Source organism: Octodon degus, unplaced genomic scaffold (assembly GCF_000260255.1).
Source record: "Octodon degus isolate 3935 unplaced genomic scaffold, OctDeg1.0 scaffold00045, whole genome shotgun sequence".
NCBI lineage: Eukaryota > Metazoa > Chordata > Mammalia > Rodentia > Octodontidae > Octodon > Octodon degus.
Window position 1 is genome coordinate 4,323,652 of NW_004524621.1, and position 26,265 is coordinate 4,349,916.

General features: G+C 48.9%; 1 protein-coding gene across 3 annotated transcripts in view; it reads right to left on the reverse strand.

Annotated features, from left to right (window-relative positions):
• Window positions 1-26,265, reverse strand: part of Bace2 (beta-site APP-cleaving enzyme 2) — a 93,614-nt gene that overhangs the window by 26,668 nt on the left and 40,681 nt on the right. For 2 of the 3 annotated variants that reach the window (XM_023715920.1, XM_023715921.1), the window contains exons 3-8: window positions 21,121-21,337; window positions 19,094-19,222; window positions 17,499-17,633; window positions 16,302-16,403; window positions 10,262-10,411; window positions 6,324-6,495 (exon numbers count right to left, since the gene is read on the reverse strand). In XM_023715920.1, coding sequence (XP_023571688.1) covers window positions 6,324-6,495; window positions 10,262-10,411; window positions 16,302-16,403; window positions 17,499-17,633; window positions 19,094-19,222; window positions 21,121-21,337 — 905 coding nt within the window. The remainder of the gene's footprint in view (window positions 1-6,323; window positions 6,496-10,261; window positions 10,412-16,301; window positions 16,404-17,498; window positions 17,634-19,093; window positions 19,223-21,120; window positions 21,338-26,265) is intronic. The other variant, XM_004631792.2, reaches the window with a different exon arrangement.

The window sequence follows — 26,265 nt, forward strand, 5'->3', positions numbered from 1 at the left end:
AAAAAAAAAAAAAAACAAAGGTGGGGCATTGGAAGGGGCATGGATCATGGGTGCTGTGCCCATCAGTGGGTTCATGCAGAGTGAGCTCCTGGCTGACCACGCTGTCTAAGGCGGGGCCTGGCAGGCACAGGGGGGCTCTGGAGCGTGACCTGGAGGTGGGTGCTCTGGTCTCCAGGTCCTGCCCTTCCTCTCTGCTTCCTAGGTGCCATGGGTGGAGCCAGGGGTGGAGCAGCTTCTGTTTTAGAGCCAGCTGACTGTGGACTAAACTCTGAACCAAAGTAAACCTTTCTTCCTTTAATTTGTGGGTACCAAGTGCTTTGTTCCAGCAACAAGAAAGCGACTTGAGACATGACTGAAATTCAGGAAGTTCCTTGCCAATCATGTCCCATTTGAATCTGAGACTTCAGATTTAAGTTCAAGTGAACAGGACCTGTGAGGCTTAAGGAACAAGTTAAACGGTACCATTAGGAAATGGATAAAATGGAACACAATGCATTCTCCAACAAACCAACAAACAAACCCAAGCCCAGAGCAAACCAAATAAAGAACTGCTCATGGGGGCTTGCGGGTTAGCTCAGTCGTTGAAAGTGTTTGGTTGGGCAAACTCAGTTAGGTGCAGGGGACCACAGTTTGATCCCCAGTTCCACCAGCCTTACCACACCCGCCCTTAAGGCAACCTGAGCTAGATAAAAAAAAAAATCCTTTTCCAAATAAAGAACTGATCTTTGGAAGAATGAAACAGCTCAGAAAACCATGTGGGGCCACTGGAAACATGTGAACATGGCCTTGGTATTATTAGGTAAGCTATTGACAGTTTAAGAGGATGCGATAACGGCCCTGTGATTAGGTAGAAGATGTCCTTCTTTTTAAGATCCACAAGGAAATGTCATGAGATCTGAAACTTTTTTTCCAAATGCTTCAACAAAAACTGCATACACATACATAGTGCTAAATGGGAACATGTTAAAATGATTGAATCTACATAGTTGATATGTAGGGACATCATATTATTTTTAGTCTTTCCTATGTATTGGCAACTTCCTAATTATTAGAAAAATCAGAGATGAAAACATCACATATTCAATAAATGATGCTGAGAAAATCGAATGTCCTTACAAAACTGAGACGTCTCGCTCACACTTCAGAGGGGAAATGAGAATAGGCGAGCAGTATCTTTAAAAGAAAGATTATGTCTCCTTTTTTTTCTTAGATTAAGGAAGGATTTCTTTCCTTATTTTTTGTTAGTTTTTGCATTCCTGGGATTGGGACCCAGAGTCTCACACATTCTAGAGAAGTGCTGTACCACCCTGCCACATACCCACCCCAAGGATTTTCTAAATGAAGCAGAGTACAGGCCAGCTGGGAAAAAAACTAGTAAATCCAATTTCACTAAATTTAAATGAGTAAAGACACCAAAAACAAGTAAGATGTCTGAGAGAAGCACTTAGAAAAGCACAGAAATGTGTACTAGACAGCAAAAGAAACCCCACAAATACCCTGTAACTACATCAACAGTCTTATAATCCTGAATGTGACCCACTGAAATATGACAAGATTTCATACACATTAATTGGCAAAATGCGAAAGAAACCTAATGTTCAAATGCTTTGAGGGAAAGGAAATTCTTCCACTATATAATCTTGATGTTTTACTGACTTCAATGACAAATGGAGAGCAGCCAGTAACAGTAAAAACCACACACTAACTCACTTAGAAATTCCATTTCTGGAAGACCTGGTTCATGTGTGCAAAGACGTTTGAGGTGGCACTGTTTAGGGCAGCAAAAATTAGAAACAACCCGAGTGACAGTGAGCACGGGGCTGGGCTCATGACCTGGGAATGTGGATGCATGGCATGAGACGCTGTGGTCCACGTGCACCCACTCAACATGGTAACTGCGCAGGATGGTGCTCAGCCAGGAAGTCCAGCTGACCAATGGCATTCCCAGCACCACAGCTCTCAGAGAAATTATGATGAGAAGGAACAACAAGATTGCAAAGCGGTCAATGAACACAGCCCCACTAGCTATACGTGATCCTATGGCAGGCAGCTCTCAAGACTGAGGGCAGGCACCTGTTTCCTAGAAGTGAACCCGTGTCGCCCCCTCCACTGGGACCACAGCTCTGTGTGATGGGCGCCTAGGGCAGAAAGGATGGATGTCCCTGCTGGGATCATGTTATGGGAAGGCGGCAGCTTCTGTCTTGAATGTCTGGCTGCCCTCTGTCTCTCTGGTCACTCATTCTGGGTGAGCAGGTGCCCTCTCCGGGCCCTCTGGGCAGCTGTGGGGATGATGTGTACGCAGGAGGAGTGGCCCTGGCCCAGGTCTGTGGACCTCAGGTAGCTGAGCTCAGGAGATAGACCCTGAGGTCCATCTCCTTCCCCACCCTGGGACGCTGCATAAGAAACCGCGATGAGCCACTAAGAGCTGGGGTGGTGCCATACACTGGGGTCCCAGCACGTGGGAAGCTGAGGCAGGAGGACCATAAGTTCAAGCCTGGCCTGGGCAATTTAGTGATTTAGTGAGAATATATCTAAAAAAAAATAATAATAAAAGGGTGGTGCTATGTATGGCCCAGTGTGATAGGCCCTGGGTTCATCCTCCAGCACAGAAAGAAAAAAAAAAAAAGGAGTTGCTCAGTTTTGGGGAAGTTTTTATGCAGCAGCAGTGGAGATCAACAGAAGCACCGATACCAGTATAGTACACTTGTAACTCCATGCGATTATGAGGAAAGTATGTATCACTTGCGTGACACAGAGCACTCTGGGAAGAGGCTGGCATGGAGCATTTCCTGACTTTGTTCTTATATTTTTATGACAAACTTTTGAAGCAAATATGTCAAAATGTTATTATCTGTGGGATCTGAATTTTTTTTTTTTTTTTTTTTTTTTTTAAGACAGGGTCTTGCTATGCAGTCCAGGTTGGCCTCGAGCTTAAAGTGATCCTCCTGCCTCAGCCTCCCGAGTGCTGGGATTATAGGAGTGTGGCACCACAGCCAGTGAGATTTGAAGATATTTGAAAAAAGATGTTTTTGTCCTGAAAGCGTACTGACTTTTCTCATTACCTCCTACATAGTGGAGGAGAGGCACTGACAGGGCAGTGACGTCACATGCCATGCAGAGGTGGCTTAAGGTAAAAGGGGAAGTGCATGCATTATATGTAGTACTATGTCAATTTGCATACAGGCTCAGATTTTGTTGCCTATGAGGGGTCTTGGAACTAATTCCACATGGAAACGGAAGGACGCTGTATGCTTCTTCATAATTTATACCACTTTATGACTTAAAACATTTCAGAGTTAAAAATAAAGGCTTAAAGAAAGGCCAGGCATGCATTCCATTTATTACAGTGCTACCAAGCCCCAGCTGGCTCCTTTAATTGCAGCCCTGGGGAAAGTCATTGCTTTAATGGCCACATAATTTGCACGGAAGAGGACACGGATAGCAGGGTCTATTTCCACAGCTGGTGAAGTCAAATGTTTAAGTACCAAGACCTTGCATGCATTTGAAACAAATCAACGACAAGAAGCCATATATAAGAGCACCTGAGAATTCAAGGTGAATCGTGGGAAGCAACATTTCCCAGTTAGGGACCCTGAGGACTAAACTACTCCCCATAGCCACTCACCTGTATAAGGCTTGGTCATTACACCCTCTGCAGGGTTAAGTGGATGCGCAATCGCTGTTGCCATGGCAGCCCTTACTTTAGTGGTAACAAGAGAGCAGAAATTATGGGCTGAATTGCTGAGGTTCTTAGATTCCTTAGGTTATAAAGAGGTAAAACATCCACTGTTAGGAACTCCAGGGATACTTTAGGTTGCCCAGTTCTACTTGCTGCTGCAGAGAGGGTCTAGGGCACAACCACATCATGGGTGGGAAAGGTCTGCAATGAACAAGTGCTCCACAATCAGTGAGCTTGCAGGTCTGCTCACCCACAAGGAAGCACAAGCTGCTGTTTAAGAAGATCCATCTCCATCTCTCATGTAGGTACACAGGGCTCGGGAGCTCTGTGTGAATGAGCAGTATAACAGGGAAGCAATCTTTCCTTTTAACATTGCTCTAGGACTCAGGATGTAGCTCAGTGGTACAATGCTTGCCTAGCAGGCAGAAGGCCCTGAGTTTAATTCTCAGTACAGAAGAGAAATGGAGGGAGGACGGGAGGGAGAGGGGGAGAGGAAACAGAGGGACTGAGGGAAGGAGAGAGGGAAGGGGGAGAGGGAGAGGAGGGGGACAGAGAGAGAGTGAGAGAGTGAGAGAGAGAGAGAGCGAGAGCAAGAGTGGAGAGTGGGAGAGCGAGAGAGTGAGAGAGAGAGAGAGAGAGTGAGAGAGAGAGAGAGAGCACGAGAGAAGACACCTCCCTCCAACTTTTGGGAATGCCAATGTGTTGACACAAACCTATGCAGTGCCCCTTACCTGTTCTATTTACATGTTCAAAGACCACAATTTGAATGTGAAAAGACAGGTGAAATCTCAGCTCCAACATGGTGAAACATACTCAAAATCCTAGCACTGCTGAAGGCTGAGGCAGGATGTTCTCAACTCAGCATGGAAATTAAGCAATTTAGTAAGGTTCTGTTTCAAAAAAGAAAAGGACTTGGGACACAGCTCCGCTGGATTCAATCCCCAGTACAATAAGAAATCTCTCAGCTGGCCAGGCTAGCAACCTCCATGTCCCACCATTCTCTCCGATGTTTAAGACTTTTTGCCCATGGAGTTTTGCAAGTCCTTTTTTGCATCTGCATGGAGATATCAAATCTCACTCTCAGTCCAAAGTTTCTTCTATTCTATCCCTTCTCATTAGTTCTTTCTAAACCCCACTGATTTGCTCTCCTCTCCCTTAGCCCCTTATCAGCACAGCTTTAAGATTTCATTCTGTTCCTGACCCTAGTCCAGTGGATCAAAATGCTTTGAAATCCTATTTTGAAATGCCATGGCTGTCCTGGCCACACCCCACAGGCAGACTCTCCCTCCAAGAGCTCCAGCAGCTCCATCTCATGTCATCTTGCTCTTCTTGCCTCTTTTGGGTCGGCCAGGACCAACAGTCCTAGGTCTAATCCTCCCCAAAGCCAGGCCATGTGGATGCCTCGCTGAGCCCCTGTTTCTGAAGGCAGCATGGCCTGAGGCTCAGCCCCATATCCTCATGACCACCTGTCTGATCTTTATGCTAGAATATGACATGCTGTCACCCCATGCCAGCCTTTCAAAGGAGTTCTACCAAAAAAGGGCTCTAAGGTCTGGGTTTTAGGATTTCAAAAAGTAACAATAAGTCTTTGCAATGGGGCATCAAAAATACAGTATTGCAATTAAAATTACAGTAAGACACATTGTCAAGAATCTCCCTCAAAATCCTCCCCCTTACTTTGAACACACTCATCCCATCGTCCTTGCCACTTCCTGAAGCAGCTCTGGAGTCTTCTTTCTGAGTGTCTTTATGAGATCAAAAATATAGTGAATGCTGCTGCCCAGCATCATGCAATGGAAAGGCAGCTAATAAAAACATGATGCTGTGTCCTCATCCACCTTATTCATCAGGTCTGGCACCACAGGACTTCCCGCATTTCCCCAAAGTCAAAATGACCACAAAAGGAAATATTTTGAATCAGTGCAGGACATCGAGGCTGTCAGGACAGCACAACTGAAGAACCTCGGGAAAGAGGGCTATAGAAATGCTGCAGGAAGTAGCAAGGACCACAGGATGAGTGTGCTCAGGGCAAGAGGGATTCATAGCAATGCATCTTTTACTGCAACAAATTTTTCTGAAACACATATTTTTAGTCACACCTTGTGGTTTTTATTTCATAATGAGGGCCAGGAAGATAGCTTAGTAGCCTAAATCCCTGCCTAGCAAGTACAAGTTCTTGAGTTTGATGATCCCTGGTACCAAAAGAAAAGAAAAGAAAATCTCTATTTCATAATGAGACTGCTTTGAGCGAAAAATATACCCAACTTATGAATGAATTTTCTCCTTTGTTTGGCTTTAACTGTCAAAAAACTAACTCATGAGCTAAGGGACGAATTCAGTGGACAAGTGTGTGCTCAGCACATACGAGGCCCTGGGTTCATCGCCAGTGACCAAAATAAAACTATTTCAAAAGCAAGGGCCACTGAGCACATGCCCAGCAGGTGTAGGAAGGGATTTTCGGCTTCCTGCTCAGCACGTCTGCATTGGGCTGAAGGTGTCCCAGGGACACTGCCACTGAATCCCCTCCACAAGCCTGTGACCCACTTTATCAACAGGATGTAATCACAGGCATGCGTGGAACCATCTCATGGCACTACTGTGCCACCCGGAACGCAGCATGCCAGGATAAACCAGGGACGCTCACCTGCACAGGGGCTTGCCGCAAAGCCTACCCTCCTGCGAGCTCGGTCAAAGACCACATAGAAGCCCTCCATCACTGTGGCCCCGATCACCAGCGCGTTGGTCGAGGGAGAGATGCCGAAGCGGTAGCACTCATAGTTCAGGCCAGCACCCATCATGGGCTGGATGTAAAGCTGTTTGTGGAAGAGAGGAAGAAACACACGGGAGAGCACGATCAGGCACATCAGGAAACGGCGGAGGCCGCGTAAGCTCAGAGCCCCCGACACGCGTGGGAACCTCAGCAGACGACCTCAGCGTGTGGTCTCAGGAGATGAGTACGCGAAGAGCACAGTGACAAGCCTAAGGGGGATGTGTGAAAGGGAAACGTGAGACCGCCACACCATGGAAGGGACAGGAACACCAGAAGAGACACTTTCCAAAGCACTCATGTGCCCCTCTGTCCATGGTCAGAATGTGACTGACATCCGAGAGGAACCTCACACACTTCTGTGTGCTGGCAGGTGAGCTAGGACCTTGTGGAGGTGGAGGGAGGCTCCCCAACGTCACCTACCCACATATACCCACTCACGTACACCTACCCACATCCTGTAAATGCCACCATTCCACAAGAAACCCAATTACTTATCAAATATGAGGTGTGACTGAAAAATACGGTACATGTTTAATATCGTACTGTGAAAATACCACATTCCCACACCTCCTCCTCAGATCCGGCCCCTTGCTTCCCACACACTCATCCCATCATCCCTGCTGCTTTCTGCAGCAACTCTGGAGTTGTCTCTCCTGCCTGGCTGCCTCACTGTCCTCATGGTTTCCCTTGCACGGTTGTTCTGACTTGTGGGAGGAGCTGGAAGTTGCACAGTGACAGAGCTGGGGACCAAGGTGGACGTGGACACAGCCGCCTCTCTCTTGGTGGTGACTGGGCAGCAGCACTCACCATATTTTTGAGCACGTGTCATAAAGACTCAGGGAAGACTCTGACCCTCAGAGCAATGTGTCTTTTAGTGCAATCACCTTTTAAAATTTAAACATTCTCACATATTTTTATCACCACTTGTATGGGGCAATGGATCCTGATGCCAACATATGCAAAGCTGATCTCCCTCTCGTAGCTGGTTCTGTGTGCCCCAGCGGACGCCAGCGAGAACTCCCAGCCACACAACTGCTAATGTGCTAGGAAGCTTCAGTCTTGCTGGGGCTCAGAATAAACTGCCTTAAACCAAAATGGCATGAGCAGAAAAACCCGTGACATTTAGACTGAATATGAGTACAATGTTAAAGGTCTTTTTATTTCTTGAAAAGAGAAAAATCAAACTTCCCCTGTCTGCCAGGTGCTGGTTTTGGTGTCATTTTTTTTTTTTTTTTTCTTCCTCAGCACAAATGGATTTAACTCACGTGTTTTGGGGAAATACCACTGGGAACAGAGAATGAAGACCCGGCACTGGCCTGTCTTCTGCACTGGCGCTCAATTCCTCACCAATTACTGCTGGTGCCTGAAGGCTCCGCTAAGGGATCCCAAGGAGAAGATGCCCCATTACTGCTCAAGGTCAGGACGAGGCTGTGGGGTGGGGTCACCTCTGGGGAGCACAGCATGGCCCTGGGAGCTCATCTCCCTTAGGTCATCTCTGCCCTCCCCACCAGGGAAATGGGTTGCAACCTGACATGATGTGGGTAAGAAACCAGGAAAACAGAGCCATCAAAATCACAACAGGGCAAAGCCATCCCTTGAAGATATCTTCCACCTCCTACATGAGGGTCATATTGAATTCCTGGGCAAGGCAAAACGTGTCCAGACCTCTTCTATTTCATCCCGTTGCCCAGTGCCTGGCACCAACTAGGGAAGGGCCAGCACTGGCCTGCAGCTCTGAAATTCCAAGGCATGCTGTCCTCTGTCCTCCAGCTGGGGACTCAGTGCACAAGCACATGGAGGAGACGGCAGCCACGCCTTGCTCTTCACCTGACTGAAATGTCAATACCAGGAGCCCGGTGTTTCAAACACACTGCAAGTTTACCTTTCTGTCACCGCTGCAAGCACCCAGGGCCTGTGCCTTTGTCCAGAAAGGTCTTTTGGAGAGCATTGGTGTTACCTCTCTTATGGTGAGAAAGAGAAGGGCGCCGGAAAGGTTTGAGATTGGCTTAAGTTATAGGGAGTCAAGGGCAGAACTGGAAACATAACTTCTTTTTCTTTTAGTGATCCTGAGGACTGAACCCAGGGCTTTCAGTGTGAGCTATACCCCCAGCCCTTTTTGTATTTTGAAACAGGGTCTCACAACCTTGCAGTCCTCCTGTTTTGGCCGCCTACAGTGCTGTGACCAAAGCAGACCCACTTGGGAGCTGTATTTCTCTTGAAACTTCCTGTTGTCTCCCCCACGGAGTCTCAGGAGCATGCACTGCCCACAGACAGTAAGCGTGGGAGGCAGGCAGGGTCCTCCTCTGACAGGGATCTTCCTTGCATCTCCTTCAGTGCCAGCCTTCTGTGTCCAATTCATCAAATCAAACCTGAGACACCAACCGCTGTGTCTGCCCAAGAGGTAGCTGCTGCGCTCCTCCCTCAACTGACTGCCAGCCGGGTCAGCACAGGCCAGATGAGCCCGAGAGCCCACAGGCCCATCCTCACCCACCAGGAATTCATAGTCAGGGGAAGAAGATGTATAAGATTATTTTTACAAACACAAAAGCAGAATTCAAAACATGCCCTAAAGAAATAACCCCACACCAGATGAGTGGCCTGTAAAATATGCATTCCAAGGGCAAGGGACAATGGGATATTTTGCTCAGCAGGGCTGCAACAAAGCAAGGGCTGTCTGAGTTGGCTGGAAGGAATCTGGGGCACAGGAAAAGCAAGACAGCATTTCAGGCTGGGGCTGTGAGCTCTGGGTGGGTGGGAGGCTGAGACAGGCAGAATAGAGATGGCCCAGCAGAGGGCCAGGGCCTGGGACTCTGAGAGGGGAGCCCAGAGCAGGAGCATGCAGTAGGAAAGCCATGGGGTGCAGGGGTTAACGCAGAAGTCATGTTGACCAGGGTGGGAGCCTGGGGCCACAGGCGCAGTGGGCACAGAGGCTATACAAGAGGGGCGTGGGCCAGGCCCTAGGCAGGAAGAATGGCAGAGGGTGGCAGAGCATTGTGAACTGTTCTGTCACAGGCTCAGGAGAAAGCTCATGGGGACTGGAATTCTAGAGAAAAACAGTGACGTCATCACCCCTGACAATCAGCTTTGTTTTTTAAAAATAAAAGACATAAAAACATAGATACTGAGAAAGGGGAAGAAAATATGCATATGAGAGGGGTGAGAAGAGAAGAGACAAGAAAAAAAGAACAGAAGGAAAAAATGCAAACAAACTTTTGTAAATAGTGAGGGGAAGAGAGGTTGAAGGGAGGGGCTAGGAACGGGAAAAACAAGAAGCAGGACGCATCATGTGTAGGTGTAAATTCCACATAGCGAATGAGAACATTATGGGTATCTAAAAGGTATCAATAATAATAAAAAGAGACAGTGTCTCACTATGTAGTCCAGGCTGGCCTTGAACTCATTCTGTAGTCTAGGCTGGCTCTGAATTTGTGATCCTTCTGCCTCAGCCTCCTAGGTACTGAAATTGCAGTTATGTGCCACCACTCCCAACAGTTTTATTCTTTTTTGGTACAGGAAAAAGTAGAAGATGGTGCTGTTGGCCAATATTACAAAAGCATCCTCAGCTCTTCCCTCTTCCTAGAGGCCACAGTAGTCTCTGTCCCTAGCTGGGAATCTGGACTTATCTGAGGCTCCAAGAACTGGGGGCTGGCCTGGCTGTGGACTCAGAACCAGCCCTGGACATGGTCTTGTTACTGTGGCAACAGACGCCTGGGAGAGCTATGATGCCCGCGATGCACCTGTTGGGCACAAACGCTTTGGTTTTTGCACGTTACAGGCTAAAACACGAGAGAAGCAGGAAGCCAAGTCCATACCTGAGGCAGGATGGTTATGCGGAAAGACCGGCTGGAGTTCTCCTCTCGCAGGTATATGGAGATTTTCGGAAAGTAGGCCCACGGTGTCTCTGAATTCGTCCAGCATGCCAGCTGGGCTCCCGTCCAGAAGCCATCAGAGAATTCTGGAATCTGGACAAGAACCAACCCGTGAGACACCAGCTTGGCACGTCAGCAGGAAACACCACCACTTGCCAGATGCCCACAAGGATGACCACTGCCTCCCGTGGACAGAGCAGAAGAGTAACATGGCAACAACTAATAATTACAATGACTGCAAAGACACAGGCAGCATGGGCAGCACAACAGATGCTCTGCAGCAGTGGCTCCTGCCATCCCGGAAAAGGCCAGCGAGCCGGGGACAGCACCCCTTCGCTGTACAGAGCAGGACACCAAGGCACGGAGAGGTGCTGGAACTCACCTTAGGTTGCACAATGGTCAGCAACAGTCTCTTAAATCATAAGAGAAATCTTAAATGCGGCATAGGCAGAAGGTAGCCAAGGAAATGGCTGGGAAAGAGGGGAGGGCCCAGCTTGGAGGAGACTCTCCTGCTAAGGCTCAGTCCTGCCTGGGTCTGAACGCAATGGAACAAGGCAACCAGGCAGCTTAGCTCATATGCAGCAGGTCCCTGCGCATGCGCACAGTGGTCTTCTGCAACCCTTGGCCACCACAACGCTATCTCCTTGTCACTGATGATACATTTTGAGCCCTGTGGGGATGCAATGGCAGTTCCCCTAAAGGCCCCACAAGGTCAACAACTCCACTTCTGAAGGAGGGACTGAGTAAGGCTGCCCACTACAGGAGCCACACCTCAGATCAAATCCTCAACCCTGCCCCAAACACTAAGGCAGAGACCCCCAGCACCAAGCCCCCCAACTCCAAGCTCCTCCCACTGGCCCACTCTGCCCTTCACAGTAGATCCTACCTGTTCCAAGTGAATCACTCACTGACCCTGCCGCTGCTCTTCCGTGTCCTGCTCATTCTATGTTTTCGATATCCAGAGCCTGAGAAAGACCCCATCAGGGAACATGGCCCTGAGGTCCTTGCGGGCCCCGTCTGCCTCCGATGCCAGAGCCCAGCCTGGTCCCCCCAGGTTATCCCTGCCCCTCTCCTGCTAAGGCTCAGTCCTGTGGCAATCCACAATGGCACTTCCTGGATGACAAATGTCTGTTTCCTGCACGAGGACAGAGTCTCTCAGGATGGAGGTCCTTCCTGTCCCCATACCAGCCTTCCATGCAAGTGGGAGAAAGATGCAGCACACATCTTGTACCACATGGTGCCTGTTGGGCAATGATGCTGCTGGAATCCAAGTCCTGAGTGCAGCCCACCAGGCCCGGCCGGTGGCAGGGAAGGGAGGACAGCACCTCCTCCAGCCCCAGCCCTCCAGGGACTGCAGGCCTGTGGTGGAGGAGGGGCATCACCCAAGGTGCTTTCTGGGAAAAAGATAGGCCTAGAGTCCAGTATGAGAGACGATCACCCTGGGAGGTGCAGTCGGCAGAAGCCACAGCCAGGGTCCCCACATGGCACCAGTGGTACCATGGCAGGAGAAGGATGGGAGGGATGCGGTGAGCTGGTCAGCAGTCACGTGCCCACTCTCCACTTGTAAGACCTGTACCTGGAAGCCCTGCGGCAACTGGATTGGCCCCATGAATGTGTGGGTAGCTTTCCTGGGATCTGCTCCCCTGTCCCAATTGGGGGGTACCCTGGGTCTGCAAGAGGCACAAGTGAGTGGGTGGGTCTGACACAGGGGTGGTACCGAGATGCTAGCCCTGAAGTACAGGGTGGCCACAGATACCTGGGTAGTAGAGTGCCCAGAGAGAATCAGGAAGTAACAAGACAGGAAGTACCAGGAGATGGCACAGGAGGAAACAGGGCAGTGTGACCGGTGTGGTGCCCAGCTGGGGACAGAAGGCCCTGCCATACCCACTCACATTCCTGAGTGGTCAGTTTCTGAGGCTGGTCCTCATGTATTTTTGCTTTTGAAGGAAATGAAGTTGATCTGAAATGGGTTCCACAGGGGAGGGCCCTCCCCAGACCAGCTGATGGGGGAAAGGGTCACTTTGTTGGACACAGCCTGCAGCTTGTGACTACTCTGACATGAAGTGAGGCGTAGCACTCAAAGGGGTCAATCACAGCCCTAAGAGGCACTGCTTGGATTTGGGGGTACACCCTTCCACACCTAAAACTTCGTCCCTTTGCCAGATGTCTGGAGGCCTCCACTGGGGTGCCTGTGTGTTCTTGGGGATAGTTTTGACCTCAGGTAAGAGTTCTGAAGTAGGAAGTCACTGTGGCTTGTCCCCTCCCCCACACCCCGAGTTGTAAGGAGGTGCAGGACCTGGCCAGGCTGGCAGCTGAGCTCCTGACTGTGCTGTGCTGTCCACTACTTCTGCTCTGTACTTCCTACACCCAGCCCAGCAGGACAGGATGCAAACCTCTAGCTCCATGCTGAGCAACGTGCACTTAGTCGTGGGGCCCAACATCTTACTTCCTTGAGCCCCGAATCCTGTTCTTGCCTTCACTAGAAAGAGAAGCCAGGCCGAGAGAGCTGGTATCAAAGACAGACCGAGCATAGAACTGAGATGGACACACCTTGGCCATAACACAGACAAAGCCCCTTGAGGCATCTCCCTTTCCAAGACAGGCAGGCAGACAGGCAGGCAGGCAGACAGACAGACAGACAGACAGACAGACAGACAGACCTGGGCCTGCTCCCCTTCTGATGCAGGCACTGCAGGAAATCACAGCCAACTTTAGACAAGGCAAACAAAAAGATGCAATCATATGTCTTCCTCCTCAGGGTTTACTCCTGGATTGGCAGCTTGGGGGTATGGGGTCCCAGTGAGCTCAGGGATGTGAAGGGGCTCAGGGGTGGGTGGCTTCGTGGATCCACCTGACCCTTCCAACATGTCTGTGGGCCCCTGGGGAGCAGTTACAGCTGAGGACCACGTGCTCCCATCAGCTTCGCTAGGGCAGTTTTACCAGCTAAGAAACAGGCACCCTGCTGCTATCTCGGGGGAGCAGTCACCCACAAACGTCCTAGCCTTACAGCTGTCAGGGTCCACAGGGCTTTTCTCTGACTCAGCAGAGGTCAAAAGAGCCAGGGATCTGCTCTGCTTTCCCGCGGCACCTGTTGCAGGCTGCTGCCTTCACCTGTGAGTATGAAAGGGTCTCACGTCCCTTCCTGTCATCCCAGTTCCGGGGGTATGGCTGCTGCTCCTGCCCTGTGGCTTTAGACTTCTGAAGTGTTGGTTCTGGATGACCAAAGCCCCCTCTGGCTCTTAGTGAAAGCCATTCCTGAATGTCACTGTGGTTCCATAAAGTTCATATTTATAATGCCAAGGGAACATTACTGGCATTTGAGTGAGTTAATTCCTGTCTACCACTGCCAGGGCAACCCACTGTGCAAATAAAAACACAAATACATACCTAAAATGGTGGGGAACCAAGGGAGCCCCAAGTCCAGTCAGAGCAATGACTAACTGGAACAAAGGCCTCTACCCAGTGCCAAGCCTGGGTTTTATTAATTCACAAAGAGGGGTATGGCTGGGGATGAGGGATTGTGAGAATGGTGAGAAGTAGCTGAGTGCGAGGTGGGAGGCGAGAGTTTTCTGAAATATGCAGAGAAAGAGAGATACAGAAAGAGAAATCCTGGGGCCGAGGAGATGGCTCAGTAGGATAAGCGCTTGACTGGCAAATGCAAGGATCTGAGTTCAATCCCTGGTTCTGCCAAAAAAAACCCACAAAAAACACAGTACACAGCAATAGGGCTAGGTTTTACTAAAACAGAGACAATTGCTGATCTTTTGAGGGTAACCATCCTGGTGGTCCTCCACGGCTCCTGCGTTTCTGCTGTGATCCTGTGATCCGCAGCAAGTGACCACTACACATTTCATGTTTGGAGTATGGCTACCCTGATGCACAGTGGGACATCAGCCCCATGCAAGAGCCAGGGAGCAGGTTGTCCAGGAGACACCTGTTCTTGGTGACAAGGATGACACGGGGGGGGGGGGAAATGCTGAGAAAATGCTTAAGCCAAAGATAATGTTTACTGTCCATTCAAGCGGGGTGCAGTGCGCCACCCAACATAAGCACCTTCATCCAAGTGGGGCTGGACATGGGGGGGGCAGGGCTCCTCATTGCAAGCCTTAATAACCCAGAGATGAGACCGTGGGGCTCCCTGGGGAACCTCTCTCCAGGGACCCAGTGATAGAGGGGCAGAAACTAGACTAGACCTAATTCCATTGGGCCCCAAAGCTGCCCAGGACCAGTGCTCATCAGTGTACTCTGCTGGGGTGACAACAGGAATATCAGCTGCCAGGTCCCCAAAACATCACTTTCCTCTGATAGTCATTTGTTAGCATGCTCCACTGTTATGTACATTCTAATTGCATTTCAGACATAGCTATACAATAATTACTGCTTTCTGCAACTGGTGTTCTTGTAAAAAATCCTTGGTCTAGAAAAAATCAAGTAGAAAGTAAGAGGCCAGTGCAGCCTGGATAGAGCCAATGAGGGGGGAAACTCTGGTTCACCTGTCTGCTGTAAAGCCACTGATGCGCTCTCGACTCACTGTGTCTTCCCTACGTGGCCACATACCACGAAGTGTAACAGGATCCACCAGTCCAGAGCAGAATGCATGTGCAGTGTGGGTCTCCAGAGATCAGAAAGAAGTCTGGCAGATGCCACCTCCCAGGATGCCACAGGCCCTGCAGTAGCGGTGCAGAGCTTGACTCCTGAGTGTGTGATGCTGGGGTAAAGGTACCTACTGCACTGCCAGGTGTATAAACAGAGCAGCCACAGTGACCTACAGAACATAACACTGGAGGATGCTAACAAAGGATTATTGACAGGGGCCAGCGAGGTAGCTCAGCGGACTAAAGCACCGGCTTAGGGCAAGCTTAGGCAAGCGCAAAGACCATGATTCAATCCCTGGAATCATATATGCTGTACCAGGCCTGCCCCAGGGTGGGCTGAGCCAGTCCAAAAACAAAAAACAACAACAAAAAGGCAAAGGAATATTGCCGTATGTACTTACTACACTATACCTTTTATGGGTGTTTTAGAGTGTACTCGTTCTACTTGCTAAAAACAAAAAGCTTACTGTAAAACTGTTTGTAGCAGCAAATGCCTATCTTATTCCTAGGCCCACTGGAAGGGTCTGTGTGAGTGCTCACGAAGATATTGGCCTAATGACAAAAATTATCTAACAAGGCGCTTCTCAGATCACACTCACATGATTGTAGTTATGTGACAAATTATTGTTTATCTTAGTTGAAATGTACTACACTACTATCACTTACATCTGTGTCTCCCTAAAACCTCAAACTGGAGTTTTGGGGAGTGGCTAGATTATGGGAGTGCGACACTGGATGAGTCCACTGATTAGTTTAGTATTGTTCTGGGTGTGCAGGTCAGATTTCCTGAAGGAGGAGGACCCACCCTGGGTGTGGGTGACATCAACCAATAGGCTTACAGCCTGGATGAAATAAAAAGGGAAAGAAAGTTCTCCTGATGGCTATGCTATGGGCTGTTTCTTCTCTGCCATGCTGCTTTGCCTTGGAACCAGCCAACTATGGGCTGACATCTCAACAAACTATGAACCAAAATAAATATTTCCACCTTTAACTGGAGGGTGCCAGGTACTTTACTTCAGCAAAGAGAAAGTCACTAAGACATTTGTCAAATGGGCCAGGTCCTATGGGGTTCAAATGAAGGTGTTGTAAGTCAGATGGGCTGGTGCACACCTGCAATCCCAGCACTGTGGGAGGCTGTGGCAGAAGGATTCCAAGTGTGAGCCCAGCATGGGCAACTTAGTGACTGAGACTGTCTCAAAAAAAAAGTAAAAAGGTGGGGTGTAGCTCAGTGTGAAGGATCCAGGCTTAATCATTGAGTATTGCAAAGACAATAGGAGACACTATTTGTTAATGAATGTTGCAAGTCAAGATTGTGAACTCCCCAAGTAATACTTTATAGACTCCCATCCTTCAGCATCTGGAGAGCACATGAGCAGCTGGAGACTTACCAGAGATGTGCGGGCCACAGCATCCACCACTGCATCAAACACTTTCTGGGGCAGGCGCAGCAGCGTGGTGCCACTGTCCACGATTGCCTTGTCTGCATTGTACTGCAACGGGAGAGGAGAGGGCACTGAGTGACTGCCACATCCCACCCAGCTGCCAGCACTGCCACGCCCCTGCCATCTACAGACTCGGACAGCCACACAAGCTCACTGGGAATTAGAGTTTACCTTGTGTTCTCAAAAGGAGGTCAGGAAAACTGAGGCCAGGTGGAAGGAAGTGACATGACTGCAGCCAACAGCCACCCCTGGGAAGAGCCAGGTGCTTACTCCGAGCTGCCTATGTTCCCTCATGGAGGACCTGGCCCCCAGCCCACAGCAGAGGCGGTCCCATTCATTTGTTTTTAGAAGTTGGAGAGACCCATTATGAGCCACTTGAATGAACTACACAAAAGTCACTTGCTCTTTTCTTCCCAGGGAAGAAAGAGAAGAAGACAATCTTTCACTAGATACTTCTACTTAGAAAGGGAATTTAATAACAGAAACACACATGCAGACACATGATTACTTCCACGATTTAGGTCTTAAATATCTCCCAAGGCACTGGGTGCTACTGGGAGGACTGGGGACCACCAACCATCCTAAAAATGGCCCAGACACCAGGTGCTCCCTCCAACCACCATCGTCATAATGTCCTGATGCACCATAAAGAAGCCAAGATGCAGCACAGCACTGTGGACACCACCGCCCCCACACTGGGCATCACAACTGGGTACATGGGCATTGCCAGCCCATACACACATACAGCCCACAACTTTCTCAGGTCAAAGTTATGAATGCAGGAGGGCAGCAGGTGAGCTCCAGCTAGAGGATAAGCTAATGACACTGTACAAATTTGGCTTGCTTTTGTCTCCTTTGTGCCCTGAATGGATAAAAATCTGCTTATTTTATTCCTTTCTACAGAATTCAGGGACCATCAGGCCAAGAGGACTGGTGAAAGGAAGAGTAGCTGGACACAGTCCTAGCAACCATTTCGCTATCTTAAAGCTCACAGTGGGATGAGGACATGCTGCTTCCTTCCCTGGAGGGGATTCCTACACTGTCTTGCAAAAGTATACACTTTAGACTTCAGGCACAGGGTCCTGCTGCGGCACTGGAGTACCCAGGCCCATGTAGATAGGTATGACAGACATAGATACGCACCTCTCTGCAGTCCAGGTTAAGGCTTTGGCCTCCGATTTCTAGTTTCAGGATTTCTATCTGATAATACCATTCCTCCTTAATGGGAGTATACCAGATGTCTCCTTTATACAAACTTGGTTCAATCCCACCCAGTACCTGGGAAGAAACAGAATTACAGATATAGGACCAAACACACACACACACACACATATGTATACAGATAATCAATAGTTTCTCTACAGAAGCATGCACTTGCAAGGTGAAAGGTCACAAACATCACTGCTTTGGGAGGACCGGAGACCACCAACCATCCTTCAACCTCCAACCAAAGTGGAAGTGCTCTTCCACTTTGATGTTCTCCAACAAATACAGATGTTGGAAAATTAAGCACACAGTTCAGTGACCACGTCCAGAGAATGCACAGCGCCATGTCCTAGTCTTACCAAGATGCTCAATGCCTTCCCACATCTGACAAGAGCACACACACCTCCAGCTCTCCACACTGAGACTGCCCCCAAGTGAACTCAATAGAAGCGCTAAGGGTGCCTCTGGAGCTGGACAAGAAGAAAGCAGGATACAAGGGCTCTTTGAACCAAGACATCATTGTGCAAAACCTATCATGTCACACCAAAAACCCCAACCTGCTCTGCTTCCACACAGGGGATAGAAAAGTACTTGGAGCAGGTAGACCAAGGGCCGATGACAGTGATAGAGGAACTGGTGTGGAGTGGAGGGGCTGGCTACACCCTCCCTGGGAGGGGCTCTTTCTGTGCATTCTTTCTGCCCACTTTAGATGTTCGGATTTAGGGACCTTACACAGAAGCTTAGGTGACACATTCATAGGGCTGATGGCCTTGAATCCATTTCAGAAGAAAATAACTCTCTGTGTGGTGTGTGTATATGTTGAGAGGAAAAGGGAAGGCAAAGCAGGGAGGAGGACAGGGGAGAGACAAAGGCTGTCCCAGGGCCACTGTCTTCTCCTTGAAAAGACACATAGAAACACAGACACAATAGCCAGAGTTTGGAGGCAGAGGGGCACTGATCAGATCATTCCAGGGATATCAGGCGCAGTTGCTGGTGGTCTAGGGCTTATGTGCCATATGAAAGCAAGAAGTACAGAGGCAGAATGACTTGTCAGCTGGGGATTCACTTATACAATGTACATCAGTGTGACCAGCCATTTGTATGGGACAGAAGCAACCAGATCTGGAACAGGAACTATTACCTGGACAACTAAGAAGCTGAAGTATACTGGCTGGGGTGGGAGAGGGCACTTTTTGCTACACCCTCAGGGGACATCACAAACTTGGTTCCACTGGCCACAAGTTCTCACTGTTTTTGACTCACTCCTTCTAGACCCACTGTTTGCTTTCTTAGGACAGTAAAGGAATTTGGAAAGCAATGGGAATCATAGTTCTCAACAGCAGGATGCAGGAAATATAAGAAGAAAACCCAACTGTATCCATTTTTAAAAGGTTCTATAACAAAGATTACCAAATTTTATAGTACCTATGCATGCCTACATGTCTGAAATTTCTCAGCAGGTTTCTAGAAGAACTGAAATAACCCCAATCAAGTTGTGAATTTTCATCCCTGTAAGACTAAAAGATACCCACAAGACTACCTCCGTTGGTACCCGATCTGGCTACAGGCAATCCAGCCCCGCACATCTGCATGGAAAACACGTTGGGGATCTTGGCCTGTGTCACTAGGGAATCGAAGAATGTTTCCAGAGAGCTTGATGGCTGCAGGAGGAGAAAAGACAGACAAGAGCTTCCTGACTTTGGGTAGACAAGGGTGCCATGAGGTTGGGTCATAGGACAGGACTCTGCACACTCTTCAACTGCGCCTTGGGTCACAGTGCTTTGTATTTGGATTGTGGGGGAGGACGGGGTGTCTCTGTGGACTGGGCGGGCCTGGTGGGGATTTGGTCAGAGCTGCTGTCTCGGGAGGAGGCAGGGTATGTGGCAAAAATGCTGTCCAGCTCCTCCTCCCCATCATCACCTTTTGATCTATGAAAGGGGATCATCATTGCCCACCAGACCATCCAGGGCCAGAAGTGGTCAATCTGTATAAAGTGCCTGGTTTATGTCGAGGTTGTATGATGCCGTCAGTCATTCTATACCACTTCTGGGCCTCGGGATGCCCCCGAGGGATTGCCAGTGGCACAGCGGCTGAGGACTGGCCCAGGATGGCCAATTCTGCAGGTGGATGTGGGCTGCAGCTCTGAAATGGAGGAAGCCACAGGGTGGCCGTGACACGCAGCCATGGTGGAAGTGGCGGGGATGGACAGGGGCCACCACATGCCATGACTCTCACAGGTGCTGGATACCCTGCCAGCCACCTCACACAATCCACTTCCTGCAAATTGGTCTTTGCCTTCTTCACACCAGGAGTCTGAAGCCACTTGGTAAAACTCTTGGAATTACATAGAAGAAAGATGAAAGGTCACATGGAGATGTTGGAAACCCATTGAAAATACCTCAAAGGAGTTTGCTGCCATGGCAGCTGGACACATTATTAATTATAAATAATTTAGGTTTACTCTGACCTCGTCAGGAGAATTAGCATAAGATCAATCGTGCTTATATCTTTCATTTTCACATAGTCACATAAAAGAAGAGACATCTTGCCTAAGGCCATGGATTTAGGAACTACATTTCTACCAGACTATAGATCTACACAGTTAGCCCCGCAGAACAGAAGACACAGAGGTTCCTGCCCCTTCGCTGGCTCTGCACTGGTGCTCTGCTCTGGCTTGAGCAGGGTGGGGCTGCCATTCTCTTGGGGTCTCCCACATCCACCATGGGGAGACTGCAGCCTTGCTAGGAGAGGCATGAGCGCTGAGTGAATGTTCTCACCCTAGAGGCCAATGGGCTGGGTATTTGGAAGGGAGCCCTCATCTGTCCTGACCCCACATCAGTTGCTAATAAACTTGAGCTGAGAACATGCTCCGCAGGGTGGGCTTTGGGCATTCTTTTGTGGACCATCATGGGCCTGCAGCAGGGCCCACTGCCCTACAACTGTATTTCTTCCTCCCTCACTGAACTCTGGTGCAAAGCCCAAGGCTGACCCATGCAGCTGGGGCACAGCGCTGGGACCAGCAGAGGTGGGCCCTGCTGTCCGTTCTACCACATCCTGCCACGTTTCCTGGTGGAAAGTACCCACCTCCTCTTCCTCTGTACACCCAGGCCCCAGGGCAGAGGCCCAGAGAACATCTAGCTCTGTGTCACCCTGGGTTGTGAAGGCTCAGATGCTCCCAAGACCAGGGCTCTCCCACTTCTCCTGGCTCTATGCCCACAGTGGAGCTGACCATTTCTACTTCCAGGCCAGGTCCTCCGAGCTCTACCAGGTTGACACGAGAAGACTCCTAAGGAAACTCCCTCTCAGAGGTGATTCATATTCTACTAACATTTTTTTTTAAGCTACACAACTAAAAATAAAACCAAAATAAAAATAGTCCATGCTATTATTAGTATCTCTTCTAGGAAGGCTCAAAGAATTGTGCTATGCACCTTAAGCTTTGTATCTGTTTCTGTGATTTTCCTCAACAACTGTCTTCAAGGACCAGCCCCTCCACAAGCCATTTCCAAGCCCCACGCCGCTGTGGGATTTACTTCAGTCTGGGGATTCGCCACCTTACCTTAGCCAGGGTGGCATAAGCAAGCCCAAGGATCCCATTCCACTTAATCCCAGGCAGAAAGAAATTCTCCGACTCAAAGATAGTGGCAACATTGACAAGAAAAGAACTGTTGAAGGCTTTGGGGATGGTGACCACATCCTCGCCCACGAAGCCTGTCCAGCTGCCTTGTGTATACTTCACGGTGACATCGACGCCCTTGGACCGGTATGTGCTGGACCTGCAGAAGGGAAGAACAGCTCATCACACTGTCCTCGAGTCCAGGTTCTTGGACCCTCATGAAAGGACAGAGGTCACCACAGCAAAGACTGCCCAGGAAGTTTCATTGTAAGGGACTCTGAAAATCAAGGGTATCACTGTTGGCCACAGGAAAGCTCCCTGGACAAAATTGTTAATATTCACCACTCTGGTGACACTGTGAGGCTTGTGTGCATCTGAGGACTGGAGCTAACACCCAGTGCCCCAGTGTAATTAGCCCATGCTCCTGTCATAGCCTTAAAAGACAGACCCAGCGCTGGCTAATTGTCTGCTCCAGTCCTGACTTTACAGTCATTCTGGCGGCTGCTCTGTGACACAGGACAGCCCAGGAGGAGGTGCCGCAGGCCTGCCCCAGTGGTGAATGGGGTACAGATTCATACATATGGCCCTTATGATGAAGGAAGGCCAGGTCCATCCCCAAAGTCAGGCCCTGCTCTTCAGAGCCAGCACTGGCCGTTGCTAATGTTACAGCGATCCTCAGGCTGGTCCCAGTGCCTCAGAACTGATAATCCTCACTCGAATATGGACAGCAAAGCTCAGACCCAGCATACACACAACTTCAAGGGCAGAAAGCAGCGACAGGGGTGGGTGTCTTGGTTACTTTTCCTTTGATGCTTGGACAAAATACCTGACACCCATGATTAAGGCAGGAACGGTTTATTTAGCTACAGTTGTGGAGGTTTCAGTCTGTAAACGGCTGGCTCCAGGGCAGGGTGACACATGCTAGAGGGACAACAGTTCATGGCAGCAGAAGACAGCAAAAGCAGCTAGAGCAAATGGGGGGACAGCAAGCCTCTCTCCTGCCTTGTACTGTAAGCAGGCGGCCCACCCCCAGGGCGACCTAGCACTCACCGCATCTCTGTGCCCTCCTCTGGCAGGAGACAAGGATGGTTACAAAATGAGGTCTGAGGCCTCCTGCTGAGCCGCTTAGCTAAGCTTCTAAACTTCTCAGTTCTCAAGTTGACAGACCTATCAACCATTACAGCCCTAAAGGGGCTGCTGTGCCTCTGGTAAGCGCTGGGAGTAGGGATGGTGAGGCAGGGTCCCCAGGCCCCCAGGCAGGGCGTGGGACAGCAAGCGGCCAGAGGCCTCGTGTATGAGGCCTGCAGCACGGTTGAAGGGCCTGCTGTGCACCGCTCTGGGAGAGCACATCCTGGAGGGGGCAGTGTGAAGGCGCTGGGGTTGCCGAGGCCACTGTTATATCCAGGGGGGTCGGAAAACTAAAGCAGATATCTAAACACTCATCCCGGCTCCCCCTAAGCAAACAACCAAACTCCTAGGATAAGTGTCAAAGCACCAAGTAAATATTTCCAAAGGGCTCCAGGTTGCTGGAGTTTCATTCCACTGTGTTGATAGCTCGTGCCACGCTCAGACAAGCTGGTGTTTCTGTTCTAACAATGTGAGCAGGAGCACCCTCTCGCGGGGGCCACGGAGGAAGCCGGAAATGATCCGCCCTCTTTATTTTTTTCAAGAGAGGTACATCTCATAAGCCCTTAAGATACCAAATGTGTTTGGCTCAGTAAATGCACTTCTGAGAGTCTGACGCTGAGGGCAGAGCAGGAGAAAGATAGAGGCTCTTGGACAAACACAGTCACTGTGTTTTATCAGTAATGGCAAGCGGCTGGAGACAACCCAGTGGCCCAGGAAAAAGGAAGCAACGAATTGGCAGATTATGACCCACCCATACAACAGATTATTCCCTAGCAGTGAAAAATGGTGTTTACTAAGACACTTTAAATAACAGAGGAAAAAATGAAGTTAGAAAAAAAATGTACATGTGTGACAGAATCTAGTTAAAAATTACTCATCTCTGTCAAATGCTAGTGCTGGCTGCCTCTGGGTGGAGGTGGGGGCTTCTATTCCTGTGGCTAAATTCTTCCACATTCTCTGCATGTAAAACTCTTACAATCAGGAAAAAAAATGTTATTTTGAGAATGTCTGGTAAACGAGTTTTAGAGAAATTTAATTTATTCTAACACGATAATGAGGAGTAGATGATGAAGAATGCTGAATTTCAATATCTGCTTATTATTTCCGCTTGCTCCATGGCCTTAAAGAAAAAGACATTAAATGAATGTGTGGGGTGCACCCATCTCCTGCGAATGAGCAGTGCAGGAGAAGCGCGGGAGCAAACTGAGCCGGGCGTGCCGAGCTCTGGCACAGCCAGCCGCCCTTCCCAGGCTGCCCAGTGGGTCTCTTCCACATGGGTGTTTGTTGTTTGATGGACACATCTGAGTGCCAGGGCAAATTCAGATCTGCCTGGCATGCAGGCGGCATGCACATTCATGTTGGGGAGCAGGAAAATACTGAACTATCCAGGCTGTCCTGACACCTGAGAGTCATTCCTGAAGTTCAGAAATGCGCTGCTGCTCACACCTAGAAGTGCTGGGAGGACACGATTTAGCAGAGGGGTTGGCATAATTTACTCTGAAAAGCCCCTCCCCCAGGATCCCAGAGTCTGCACACGTCGAGCTCTCTGTTACAACTGCTGAGCTCTGCCACTCTTAATGTGGGGGCAATCACAGCTGCTCTAGAAGGGAACATGTGAGGCTGTGCTCCACATACAGCCTTATCTAAAAAGACTGGCAGCAGGTCAGATTTAGCCCATGGCTAATGCTTGGAAGAGTCACTGGGGTCACCCGGGGTGTGGCCTAGAAGGGTCTTGCTCCTTGCCTGGCTCCTCCCACTCCATTTCCTGCCTGCCTTGTGAGCAGCAGGGCTTCACCTGACCCTCCCTGCCCCAAAGCCATCCTGACTTACTTTGCTTTCATTGCTGAGACAAAATCCCTGACATCCAAAATGAAGTTAGGAAAGGTTTCTGTAGCTCAGTTCGTGGAGTTTTGTTCGTGGAGTTTTCATTCCATAATCAGCTGGTTCCAGGGCAGGGTGGCATGGCAGAGGGCATAGTTCAAGGCAGCAGAAGCAGCAAGGGCCTCTTTCCTCCCTTACACAGTAAGCCGGCTACTTGCTCTGGGTGGGTCTCGCACTCACACCATCTCAGAACACTCCTCTGGAACATGCTTAGGGGATTTACAAAGTAAGGGCCCTGGGCCCCGCTGAATCACTTACGGTAAACTTCTAAACTTCTCAAGGTGACATAATGAACAAAATCCTAGTGCAATAAGGGCATGTCCTCTGTACTCTAGGATGTAGAACTGCTGAGTTATTTAGCTTAGCTTCTAGACTTCTCAAGTTGACACAATGTATTAACCATTACAGAGTGAGCTGTAAGCCAAAATAGGCCCTCTCTTCCTTTAAGTTTTAAGTGTCTGGTATTTGGTCCCAGCACCAGAAGGTAACTAAGACAGCTAGTGTGCCTCTGCTTGGTCTACTAGATCAGTTATCTTCCTCAAACTGTCTCACCTGCTATGGGGTCCTTTCAAAAAAATGTTTTATTTCGACTCCCTCCAGCCTATAGCAAAGTCCTTAGAATGCGAAACTGAACTGGCCTGGCTGCTCATGAAGCATGTTCTTTCCAGTTCTCACACAGGCTGCTGACCCCTCACAGGGAGCATTCTGGGTATGCCTGAGCCATTCGCAGAGAGCAGAGCAGGAGAGTCACAGCATCCCTGCCTCAAGTACAACCTCAACTGCTCTTCTGCCGAATGACTGGTACCAAGCTATTTAAATCCCTGGTGCCTCAGTTTCCTCAACTGAAAGATGGGGATAAACTACTATATGTCCTATAAATTATGCCAATTAAAGGAGTTAACACTGTAAAGCATTAATATTGTAAAGCATTTAGACACAGCCATGGAGCACAGAAGGTATGCAACAAAAATAGGTGCTATCATTACAATTATCTAATTATCATTTGCTATCTTTTTGCAGCCTAGGAGTTTAGAAATTAGAAAACACAACTCTTCCCCTAGAAAGTGCTCCAATAGAGTGGCTTTGACTGAGTGCTATGCGTTCTAACATCTGACAGCTCCCATGGGAAGCGACACCCTTTCCCCAGTGAGTGCAGATTTGCTAAGGAGGTGGGTAGGGGAAGGGGAGCTTTCATGCCCTTAAGCGTCAGGCTCCTGAAAGGTCAGGTTCTTCTGCCATCCGGATCAGCACCATCCACGACCACCAGAACCTGCCACAGTGATGGCAATGTTCCATACTGGCACTGTCCAAGATGGCGCAGAACCGGGTTTTATTTCATTTAACATTGATCAATTTAAATTTAAATAGCCACAGCAATCAGTGGCCATCCTTGTAGAAATACCATCAGAGATAATGTGAGACAAAAGTAATCCCGAGCTCACATTTCTGGGTTTCTCTTACTAAAAGAGTGCTACCCCAGAGGGCACTTCCAAGCAACTCTGTAGATTATTAGCACACAGTTTCCAGTTCTTTAAATTTAAGAAAAGGCTGGGAAGATAGCTCAGTGGAATAAGTGCTTGCCTGGCAAGTGTAAGATCCTGAGTTTAATCCCTGGTAAAAAAAAAAAAAAAAAAAAATTGCAGAGTAGGATGTTTTCAACTATATGTTTTTGGGGGTTTTTTTTGAAGGGTACAAATTTCCTTTTTTTTTTTTTGAATGAGTTATTTATTATTTTTTTTAAGTCAACAGAAAATGAAAATATACTTTTTAAAGTTTCTAGGGGCCGGGGAGATGGTTCAGTGGAATAAGCACTTCCCTGGCAACCGCAAGGGCCTGAGTTCAATCCCCGGTTCCACAAAAAATAAATAAATAAATAAAATGAAATAAAGTTTCTAATACTAGGAGAAGATATCATATGATGTCTTTTAAATAAATTGTAAGTCAAAGATATAGTATAAATCTTAGAACAAAAATTAAGATTAAGCAATATTCAGATAATTAAATACTAATTAATTTTTTTTCCTTTGGGCGGAACCAAGGATTAAACTCAGACGCTTGCATTTGCTGAGAAAGCGCTTA